Raw genomic sequence first — 12013 nt, forward strand, 5'->3', positions numbered from 1 at the left:
CAGGAGAAAGTTTTCATCTTAAAGTCTATACTAACCAGATGCTTTGAATTTCTGAGTGATATCTTTGTTAAACCTTTAACAAGTGAAACAAATAGGTCTTTCCCCTCTAAGTATCATTTTAGTGCTTCTCATTTCTTGCATCTCCAGCAGGTGGAAGAAGTTCTTAAACCAGTTCCTGAATTTGAAGCATGTCAAGTGAACTAGCAGTTTTTAGACTGTTCATCTTCTCAAAAAGTTTTCACAGGAATCAAAGGGGTCTGGACTTGTGAGTAGGAGAATGTCTCACCTCCAAGTTCCAATCTGCAGTACAGTGTTCAAGAGAAGAAAAGGAGTACTTGTGGCACCAATTTATTTGAGCATGAGCTTTCGTGAGCTACAGCTCACTTCATCAGATGCATGCCGTGGAAACTGCAGCAGACTTTATTTATACACAGAGAATATGAAAAAATACCTCCTCCCACTCCACTGTCCTGCTGGTAATAGCTTATCTAAAGTGATCATCAGGTGGGCCATTTCCAGCACAAATCCAGGTTTTCTCACCCTCCACCCCCCCACACAAATTCACTCTCCTGCTGGTGATAGCCCATCCAAAGTGACAACTCTCTTCACAATGTGCATGATAATCAAGGTGGGCCATTTCCTGCACAAATCTAGGTTCTCTCACCCCCTCACCCCCCTCCCAAAAACCACACACACAAACTCACTATCCTGCTGGTAATAGCTCATCCAAAGTGACCATTCTCCCTACAATGTGCATAATTAAGGTGGGCCATTTCCAGCACAAATCCAGGTTTTCTCACATCCCCCCCACCCCCATACACACACAAACTCACTCTCCTGCTGGTAATAGCTCATCCAAACTGACCACTCTCCAAGTTTAAATCCAAGTTAAACCAGAACATCTGGGGGGGGGGGTAGGAAAAAACAAGAGGAAATAGCCACTCCCAGTCTCTATTTAAGCCTAAATTAATAGTATCCAATTTGCAAATGAATTCCAATTCAGCAGTTTCTCGCTGGAGTCTGGATTTGAAGTTTTTTTGTTTTAAGATAGCGACCTTCATGTCTGTGATTGCGTGACCAGAGAGATTGAAGTGTTCTCCGACTGGTTTACGAATGTTATAATTCTTGACATCTGATTTGTGTCCATTTATTCTTTTACGTAGAGACTGTCCAGTTTGACCAATGTACATGGCAGAGGGGCATTGCTGGCACATGACGGCATGTATCACATTGGTGGATGTGCAGGTATACGAGCCTCTGATAGTGTGGCTGATGTTATTAGGCCCTGTGATGGTGTCCCCTGAATAGATATGTGGGCACAATTGGCAACGGGCTTTGTTGCAAGGATAAGTTCCTGGGTTAGTGGTTCTGTTGTGTGGTATGTGGTTGTTGGTGAGTATTTGCTTCAGGTTGCGGGGCTGTCTGTAGGCAAGGACTGGCCTGTCTCCCAAGATTTGTGAGAGTGTTGGGTCATCCTTCAGGATAGGTTGTAGATCCTTAATAATGCGTTGGAGGGGTTTTAGTTGGGGGCTGAAGGTGACGGCTAGTGGCGTTCTGTTATTTTCTTTGTTAGGCCTGTCCTGTAGTAGGTAACTTCTGGGAACTCTTCTGGCTCTATCAATCTGTTTCTTTACTTCAGCAGGTGGGTATTGTAGTTGTAAGAAAGCTTGACAGAGATCTTGTAGGTGTTTGTCTCTGTCTGAGGGGTTGGAGCAAATGCGGTTGTATCGCAGAGCTTGGCTGCAGACGATGGATCGTGTGGTGTGGTCAGGGTGAAAGCTGGAGGCATGCAGGTAGGAATAGCGGTCAGTAGGTTTCCGGTATAGGGTGGTGTTTATGTGACCATTGTTTATTAGCACTGTAGTGTCCAGGAAGTGGATCTCTTGTGTGGACTGGTCCAGGCTAAGGTTGATGGTGGGATGGAAATTGTTGAAATCATGGTGGAATTCCTCAAGGGCTTCTTTTCCATGGGTCCAGATGATGAAGATGTCATCAATGTAGCGCAAGTAGAGTAGGGGTATTAGGGGACGAGAGCTGAGGAAGCGTTGTTCTAAATCAGCCATAAAAATGTTGGCATACCGTGGGGCCATGCGGGTACCCATAGCAGTGCCGCTGATCTGAAGGTATACATTGTCCCCAAATGTGAAATAGTTATGGGTAAGCACAAAGTCACAAAGTTCAGCCACCAGGTTAGCCGTGACATTATCGGGGATAGTGTTCCTGACGGTTTGTAGTCCATCTTTGTGTGGAATGTTGGTGTAGAGGGCTTCTACATCCATAGTGGCCAGGATGGTGTTATCAGGAAGATCACCGATGGATTGAAGTTTCCTTAGGAAGTCAGTGGTGTCTCGAAGGTAGCTGGGAGTGCTGGTAGCGTAGGGCCTGAGGAGGGAGTCTACATAGCCAGACAATCCTGCTGTCAGGGTGCCAATGCCTGAGATGATGGGGCGCCCAGGATTTCCAGGTTTATGGATCTTGGGTAGTAGATAGAATATCCCAGGTCGGGGTTCCAGGGGTGTGTCTGTGCGGATTTGATCTTGTGCTTTTTCAGGAAGTTTCTTGAGCAAATGCTGTAGTTGCTTTTGGTAACTCTCAGTGGGATCATAGGGTAATGGCTTGTAGAAACTCGTGTTGGAGAGCTGCCGAGCAGCCTCTTGTTCATATTCCGACCTATTCATGATGACAACAGCACCTCCTTTGTCAGCCTTTTTGATTATGATGTCAGAGTTGTTTCTGAGGCTGTGGATGGCATTGTGTTCTGCACGGCTGAGGTTATGGGGCAAGTGATGCTGCTTTTCCACAATTTCAGCCCGTGCACGTCGGCGGAAGCACTCTATGTAGAAGTCCAGTCTGCTGTTTCGACCTTCAGGAGGAGTCCACCTAGAATCCCTCTTTCTGTAGTGTTGGTAGGGAGGTCTCTGTGGATTAGTATGTTGTTCAGAGGTATTTTGGAAATATTCCTTGAGTCGGAGACGTCGAAAATAGGATTCTAGGTCACCACAGAACTGTATCATGTTCGTGGGGGTGGAGGGGCAGAAGGACAAGCCCCGAGATAGAACAGCTGCTTCTGCTGGGCTGAGATTATAGTTGGATAGGTTAACAATATTGCTAGGTGGGTTGAGGGAACCATTGCTGTGGCCCCTTGTAGCATGTAGTAGTTTAGAAAGTTTAGTGTCCTTTTTCTTTTGTAGAGAAGCAAAGTGTGCGTTGTAAATGGCTTGTCTAGTTTTAGTAAAATCCAGCCACGAGGAAGTTTGTGTGGAAGGTTGGTTTTTTATGGCACTGCATTTAGCCGTATGGAGTGGAAATCTATCAACTGCATGAAAAAACTTGTACAGATACAGACAGACATCATCTTCCTTTCCAAATGCAAACAGATGGACATCGTACCAAAAGGACTGAAGGTAAAAAATCCATTACAATCTACATACCACACAGACTATGCTGACAGCTTGTGCCACACACTCTCAAAGAAACTGCGGAATCACCTGATCAACATCCTCTACAGCAAACAGGGAAAGATTAAGAATGAGCTCTCAAAAATGGATACTCTCATAAAAAAACAACCTATGGCCCCACAGTATGCCAACATTTTTATGGCTGATTTAGAACAACGCTTCCTCAGCTCTCGTCCCCTAAAGCCCCTACTCTACTTGCGCTATATTGATGACATCTTCATCATCTGGACCCATGGAAAAGAAGCCCTTGAGGAATTCCACCACGATTTCAACAATTTCCATCCCACCACCAACCTCAGCCTAGTCCAGTCCACACAAGAGATCCACTTCCTGGACACTACAGTGCTAATAAACAATGGTCACATAAACACCACCCTATACCGGAAACCTACTGACCGCTATTCCTACCTGCATGCCTCCAGCTTTCACCCTGACCACACCACACGATCCATCGTCTGCAGCCAAGCTCTGCGATACAACCGCATTTGCTCCAACCCCTCAGACAGAGACAAACACCTACAAGATCTCTGTCAAGCTTTCTTACAACTACAATACCCACCTGCTGAAGTAAAGAAACAGATTGATAGAGCCAGAAGAGTTCCCAGAAGTTACCTACTACAGGACAGGCCTAACAAAGAAAATAACAGAACGCCACTAGCCGTCACCTTCAGCCCCCAACTAAAACCCCTCCAACGCATTATTAAGGATCTACAACCTATCCTGAAGGATGACCCAACACTCTCACAAATCTTGGGAGACAGGCCAGTCCTTGCCTACAGACAGCCCTGCAACCTGAAGCAAATACTCACCAACAACCACATACCACACAACAGAACCACTAACCCAGGAACTTATCCTTGCAACAAAGCCCGTTGCCAATTGTGCCCACATATCTATTCAGGGGACACCATCACAGGGCCTAATAACATCAGCCACACTATCAGAGGCTCGTATACCTGCACATCCACCAATGTGATACATGCCGTCATGTGCCAGCAATGCCCCTCTGCCATGTACATTGGTCAAACTGGACAGTCTCTACGTAAAAGAATAAATGGACACAAATCAGATGTCAAGAATTATAACATTCGTAAACCAGTCGGAGAACACTTCAATCTCTCTGGTCACGCAATCACAGACATGAAGGTCGCTATCTTAAAACAAAAAAACTTCAAATCCAGACTCCAGCGAGAAACTGCTGAATTGGAATTCATTTGCAAATTGGATACTATTAATTTAGGCTTAAATAGAGACTGGGAGTGGCTAAGTCATTATGCAAGGTAGCCTATTTCCTCTTGTTTTTTCCTACCCCCCCCCCCCCAGATGTTCTGGTTTAACTTGGATTTAAACTTGGAGAGTGGTCAGTTTGGATGAGCTATTACCAGCAGGAGAGTGAGTTTGTGTGTGTATGGGGGTGGGGGGGATGTGTGAGAACCTGGATTTGTGCAGGAAATAGCCCAACTTGATTGTCATGCACATTGTGTAAAGAGTTGTCACTTTGGATGGGCTATCACCAGCAGGAGAGTGAATTTGTGTGGGGTGGTGGAGGGTGAGAAAACCTGGATTTGTGCTGGAAATGGCCCACCTTAATTATGCACATTGTAGGGAGAATGGTCACTTTGGATGAGCTATTACCAGCAGGATAGTGAGTTTGTGTGTGTGGTTTTTGGGAGGGGGGTGAGAGAACCTGGATTTGTGCAGGAAATGGCCCAACTTTATTATCATGCACATTGTGTAAAGAGTTGTCACTTTGGATGGGCTATCACCAGCAGGAGAGTGAATTTGTGTGGGGGGGTGGAGGGTGAGAAAACCTGGATTTGTGCTGGAAATGGCCCACCTGATGATCACTTTAGATAAGCTACTACCAGCAGGACAGTGGGGTGGGAGGAGGTATTTTTTCATATTCTCTGTGTATAAATAAAGTCTGCTGCAGTTTCCACGGCACGCATCTGATGAAGTGAGCTGTAGCTCACGAAAGCTCATGCTCAAATAAATTGGTTAGTCTCTAAGGTGCCACAAGTACTCCTTTTCTTTTTGCGAATACAGACTAACACGGCTGTTACTCTGAAACCAGTGTTCAAGAGGTGTGCCATTAGGATGCTACACCTTCACCATATAAATGGAGGTGGGAGTCCTTGGCTCAGACTGCTAAATTCCACCACTCCTCCTCCTATTTTACATCTGGTATTCTACCACAGTCAACAGTGCTCCATTGCCAACACCATTTAGCTAAATGTCTAGCTAATTTCTGGCCAGGAAGTATTGAATACTGGCAATGAAGTCACTTGGTTTTCACTACGTTTTACCTTTTAACACTGTAGGCTACAGGTCGTGGCCTTCTATGCTAGAGTTTTAGAAAGGAGATTTAGAGGACCAGATGAGGATTTACCTATTAAAACTGGTTTCTTCTGGTTCTTTCACCAGTCTGGTATGAAGGCAGGGACCAAAAAGGATGGACACAAACATCATTTATGGGCAAGTGGCCACCACTTTTCTTCTAACTTAAAACGTAACAACCAAAGACAACCTTTCCTGACAGCAATGATTGGGCGAGGAGACAGCTGGCCAAGGGCTGTCCCCCTGCTGCCACTGTTTCACAACCTGAGCATTTTAAAAGGTCCAAAGCCTTCACTGGCAGACACAATTCCACAGTGTGCAGTCCCTGTGTGCTACTGCATGGGAAAATGATGAACATAGCAATAGCTTGGACGTTCTTGTGGATGAAATTCAGAAGAAGTATTGCCTAAAGGCTAAAGAACTGGACTGGGACTCAGGAGATTTGGATTCCATTCTTGGTTCTGCCTCTGGTCTGTGCATGACCTTGGGCAAGTTATTTCCCCTCTGTACTTCAATAGCTCCAGCTGTAAAATAGGTATAATGATACTGACTTTCTTTGATAGCTGATAAAAGCACTATTAAACAGCTAGTTGTCATCATTATAACAGCAGGAAAGAAGGTTAATGGCTAACCTATGGGGAAGGGCATTCTCTGTCTCTCAATCTGTGGGGCTTGAAGAGAACTCTGAGAACTCACAGAGAATCTAACAAACCCATATTAATTTTAATCACGATAATCATGCTTGTATCATGTATTTCATGCCAGTAAAAGACAATCTGTTCAACTGTTTCAAGTCCAGAAAGTACTTCCACAATCTAATGATGCTACAACTCACCATATACCACAGTAGCTTCTTAAAATAACTACTCAAACAAACTGAAGCAAAACTCATGATACTCTATGTCACGATGCCAGGTTTTCCACACCCTCACCTTGGATAACTGCTGCTACCACCAAACTTTGCACATGGAAGTTTTATACTGTGTCACCTCTCACTCTGCTCCCATATTCCAAGGACCCGGTTCCCAGGAGCTAATAAATATAGTAGATGCTCTTTGAAGGCCACGGCAGGAATACCAATCACCATAGTTCCACTCCATACTTGTTTAACAAGCTCTTACTTTATTAATTACATGAACTCATTTACTGTTCAACCAGAGGTGCCCTCTCAAGCAGAGAGAATGTTTTTTTTACAGATGACAATTCAGACTTTCTTCTCTCAAGCTACTGGGTCCCTTGTCCTTCGAACTCGGTCTCAACTTCTCGTTCTCAATAGCCTGGACTCCTATAGTCTCCCAAGAATTAGTCTCTGGCATCTTGAGAATCCTCTCTGATCGCCTGCCAAGTCCCAGAAAAACCCACTTCTCAATTCTCCCTTCCAAAGGTCCTCACCCAATTGCTGGAATTTGAACCAACATTCCATGATGGCTCCTAGCAACCAAATGGGGCCTTGACAGAGTCATCAGCTGTTAAATCACTGTCATGTTCAACCACGTCTTACTTCCCACAACCCCATACATAAAACAACATGAACTGAGCACATCACCCAATATTTTCCACACCATAGCTGTTCCTTCTTCTTCTCAACTTAATCTTTCAAGAGAGGGCAGGAGGGAGGGATCATGAACTACACTTGGCCAACTTAGTTTGAAGGTTCTACTTTTTAACCGGGTACCCCAGGCCAGGCCTGCACAGCTGTAGCACCTGTTCAGAATAAGTTTTGAAAGTTAGACCACACTCTCTAGTCTTAATTTTCCAGTGGTCACCAGAAGTTCTACACCAAGATAAGTTCTGTGAATTAATCAGCACCGGTTGTCTAACACTCACCCATCGTCACAAATTATGTTTACTTTTGCACCAAACCGGTTATTTGTTGCATCAACAAGTCTGCCATGTTCTGGGCTTTCTGGAACACCACAAGATTTTCCTAGTAAAGAACATGATTAATATTAGCACGTTATAATGTTGGAAACCCCCCTAAGATATTTAGAAGAGAATAGGGCAATGTCAGATCAATGATCTGGCTAGTTCAGTATCATGTCTCTTTTTTAAATCCTATTTCATTTAACTGTGGATATTCTATTTACATTAAATGTCTAATCATATCACTTTATCAACTTCAGTGGCAGAGATTCCCACTGCCTCTCACAACAAATTACTTGCGATGTTCTCCTCCAGCAGAAGAAACTTATTACCATAAAGAACACACTATCAGAAATTCAGCATCTCCACATACAGATCAACGCATGTTCAGGGAGCCACAAAGAAAGATGCAAGGAACACTTCTGATTATACTGGTAAATATCTCAGCCCTGCTTTCCATTTTAAAACAGACATTTACCACAGCATGGTATTAACTTTACTGCATTATCTGTGATATTCTACTCCTATTATGGAACAGGGAATGGAAAATGCCCGAGAAGTTTAACTACAGGAAGTACTAACTGTCTAGTGATCAATGGTACCCACTTCACTTTTCTACTTCCATTTAAAGTTAAATTTAAATTTACAATCAATTGACAAAAACAACCCCCCCCACCATATTTCAAACTACAAGTCACGGAAGCCCGTGCTGAAATGTGAACCAGCTGCTTAACATAAGACAGTCCTAACTGCCCAAAGATGGCTAGTAGATCAACGGAGACAGAAAAGTAACAAAAGATACTCACCTAGACAAAACTCAGGGGCTTCCGCCCATGTTAAATTTTCAAGACAAGTAATGACAGGCCTCAATCCAGTACTCTCATAAGCTAGGCGACAGACATAACTCACAGTTGTCCCAACAGGATAGTAATTCTTCCTCAAATCCTCCGGACTTAACTCAGCAGACTTTAACCTTGGTGGGGCAAGACAGCTGCCTAGCAATAAAATAAACAAAACAAAAAACAAGGACTGAAATATTTAGCTCTAAAAGCAGGTAAATAAAATCGGTACTTTTAGCTTTCTGTTTATGTATAAAGCACACACAACATTTAGTGGGCGTGACACTGTAACAAAAGTGAAGGGTGCCAAACAGGCACCCAGCCAAAACGTTTATGAGCTGTACAGTTACAGAATGGGACATGATCATTGTACCTGAGACACATCATAAAATGTGTCTGTGTGGAGAGGGGAATTTAATTTATTTAAGGAAGAGAGGCAAGCACCTTGGGCAAAGTTACTGGGGGCTGTTCCAAGCTCAGTGGATGGCACAAAATAAGGAAGAAGAAGAAAAAGGAAGCAGTCAAGAGAAAGGAAGGTATGGGTGGAATGCAGCATGAAGTCAGAGAAGGAGAGATTTCCCTTCTCCCCTTCATCTTCAAACTAACCGATCATTCTGTTTACAATTATCGCACAGTCTTCTTTTCCCAGCTCTAACCCTCAGACCTCCCCAGTCTGAATCCATGCTCTCCACTCGACTGAAGCGTCTCTCACTGAAGTGTCCCACATCTTCCCTCTGCCTTAGTTCTAGAACGTCTATTCCATTCTCATCCTCCTGTTGACAACATTGGCCATGCCTATTATTGGCGGTCATCATGATCATCTATTGTTTTTTTCATTCCACCCTCTCACGGTTTTCCTATTATTTCTTCAATCTCATACCCTGAGGTCCAGTTTGGTGGATCCTCCCAATACCACTTCAGCAAAACTTTGATTGGGTGTACAAGGAAAAGAGGGTGGGTTGAGGAGAGAATCCTCTCTCTCTGTGATCTTATCTGCTCTCACAGCTTTGGATGCTGCATTTATACTGACAACTCTCAAATCTCCCTTTTGGATGCCCTGCCAGCAGCTTAAACGATGCATAAAAAATAATACCCCAGGTTCCCTCCCAAACCTTTCTCCTCGCCACACTTGTAGTCACCACTAATTAAAAAAACCACCATCCCGTCAGCTGCCCAGCTGTAATGTGGTCATTATTTTTGATTCAGATCTTTCTATGAACTCTCACATCCTGGTTGAATCCAAATCTTGTCCCCTCCCATTTGTAACTTCTCCAAGATCCCAGCTTTTCTTTGTCCAGACCACCCACAGCTCTCAGTTAGGCCCTTGCTTAGATCCTCCTCTTTGGACTTGGCACTGAATTTGTTAAAGCAATTTTGAATAGACCTATTCAATGGGACATGACCTCCTATTTTATAAGCAAAGGATAGCCTAAGCAAAGAAAATAAAATACTTACGACCACAAAACTCTTCTATGTTTGACCACTGTGAGTTTGAAAGGCACACTACAGTGTCCGACTTTCCTGGGATTTTAACAAAACCATTAAGGCACCTGTATGTCACTTCTGTGTTGACAGGGAAACCCTCTGTGCGATTAGGATCAGAGGGGATGGCATGACTCAGCCTTGGCAGGGACCCACACTGACCTGTAAGAAAAACAAATTAATTTTAATAGGAGATAATTATTTTAAATAATTTCACACCGCCTTCAGCTGTCACAGCTCCTGATGTGCCTTAGACCCTCCAGGGACCTGCCACAGGCCTGATGAGCCCCAGGTCGGGGAGGGGGTGTTCTCCAGTACCCTGTGAGAACAGACTGGCTGGCTTCCCACAGCTGGGGGTTTAAACCGAGAGCTCAGGAAGGGGCGCAGGGTCCCTCAAGAGAAATCTGGGGCCCAGCCCGTCGTGTCTGCTGGGCCCCACTCTGTTCATGCCAGTTAATGAGGTTTTGGCCCTGATCCAGACAAGTGTCCCCCTTCCCCCCTCGACAGCCTCGGAACCCCCACAAGGCCCCAGCGACAGCCGGAGACAACCCAAGGGCCAAAGCCAGCCCCTGGGGAGCGGCTCCCTGCGCGGTCCGGCAGAGTCCCAGTGAGGGCAGCCCCCTGGGGGGCTCAGGCTGGGATCATCCACAGCCCCCAGACTGCACGCTGAGGTCTCTCGGCCCCTCGGGTCCTAGCACAGCTGCCTCTGCCCCAGACACTCACTGCAAGTCCCAGGCAGCAGCACCACGAATCCTAGGAGCCAGAGTGGGTGGCAGCGGGACGGCCTCGCAGCCGCAGCGACAAACACCATGAGAGGCCCGATCCTCCAAGCCAAGGCCAACCGGCTGCCAAGCGAGCGACGGGGCAGGGCCACTTCAGGGAGCACAAGAGCCGCACTGGTGCCCCCCCGCTCCTCTGGAGAGGTGCCCATGGGCAGCGCTGTAATTACACAGCTGGCTACACTGGCTCTCAGAGGAACCCAGCAACCAGACGGTGCAAAGGGGGCTGAAAATTTCCCCCTTCCTTGCCAGCGCCTTCGGTGTGACGTCGCCTGGCAGCTGCAGCCTTGCCCAGCTCTCCTGAAGTTGCAGAAATTCTGGGCAGCTCAGGCTCAAAGTGTGTGTTTGTGCTCAAGAGTAACGTGTCCCTGAGTCACACAAGGATCCTCCCTCTCCCAGTGCTGGGTCACGGCATCCTCACCTAGCTGAGGTGGCAAAGTAGTGTTTACCTTACCCTGAAGGAATGCACAGTACCCTCACCCTGCTCTCTCGTCTCATTCATCTTCCGACGGCATGAAAGGGGGGGGAATGCTCCAGTGGGGGAGACAGGCAGGGCCATAAAACAACACAGCCAAGTTCACAAAAGAGAATTTCATGTGCAAAACATGCAGTCACTCTAAGTACTACAGAGTTGATTTTAGTTTCATCCATGCTTTGTGCCTATTGTTTGCTCTATTACTGAGTTTGACCGTTCCTGAGCAGTGAGGGTGTTCAGCACAGCACAGGATCAGACTCTCAGGAGTTGTTTACAGTAGAAAAGTTGTACTCCCTTTAACTACAGCAGCAGAGTGAATCTTATACAGCCCCCCCCTACTGTGGACTCAGCTATATCAGAAAGATGCTTATAGCATTCTAGTGATTCTTGTAGGGGCAAGGGAGTAAGTTAAAGCTGCAGAAGTCACCTTTGGTCCATTATAACTACGTCCATAGTAGGGCTTTTTACCACTGTAACTTTTTTTAAAAGTGAAAATCACTCCCCTAACAGAAATAGTTACACTTGCAGTGCTGTGTAAGCGGACACCAAGCCTTAGTGAAACATTCACCTTTGTTCGTGCAACTTCCTTCACGGTGGTCCACTCACGAAGTGGCCTTTTAACTCCGGTTGTAAAATGTGCTGGAAAGTGGACTGTCACTACACATTCACCATAAAGGCAGCAACGCAATTACTGGGTGGTCAGACTTTCACCCGACAGCGAGTACAGTAGCCACAACAGACATACCGCTACGATGAAATACACTGTAAAATATAAACCAA

At 45.5% G+C, this 12013-nt stretch overlaps 1 protein-coding gene across 1 annotated transcript in view; it reads right to left on the reverse strand.

Moving 5' to 3' along the window:
• Nucleotides 1-10997, reverse strand: part of LOC311510969 (complement component receptor 1-like protein) — a 103261-nt gene extending 92264 nt beyond the window's left edge. The window contains exons 1-4 of the mRNA XM_084611136.1: nt 10703-10997; nt 9953-10141; nt 8465-8653; nt 7623-7722 (exon numbers count right to left, since the gene is read on the reverse strand). Of these exons, the coding sequence (XP_084467262.1) occupies nt 7623-7722; nt 8465-8653; nt 9953-10141; nt 10703-10910 (686 nt within the window). The 5' untranslated portion in view covers nt 10911-10997. The remainder of the gene's footprint in view (nt 1-7622; nt 7723-8464; nt 8654-9952; nt 10142-10702) is intronic.
• Between the last annotated feature and the right edge of the window lie 1016 nt (nt 10998-12013).

This window comes from Lepidochelys olivacea (assembly GCF_965140295.1).
Source record: "Lepidochelys olivacea isolate rLepOli2 genome assembly, chromosome: 21".
NCBI lineage: Eukaryota > Metazoa > Chordata > Testudines > Cheloniidae > Lepidochelys > Lepidochelys olivacea.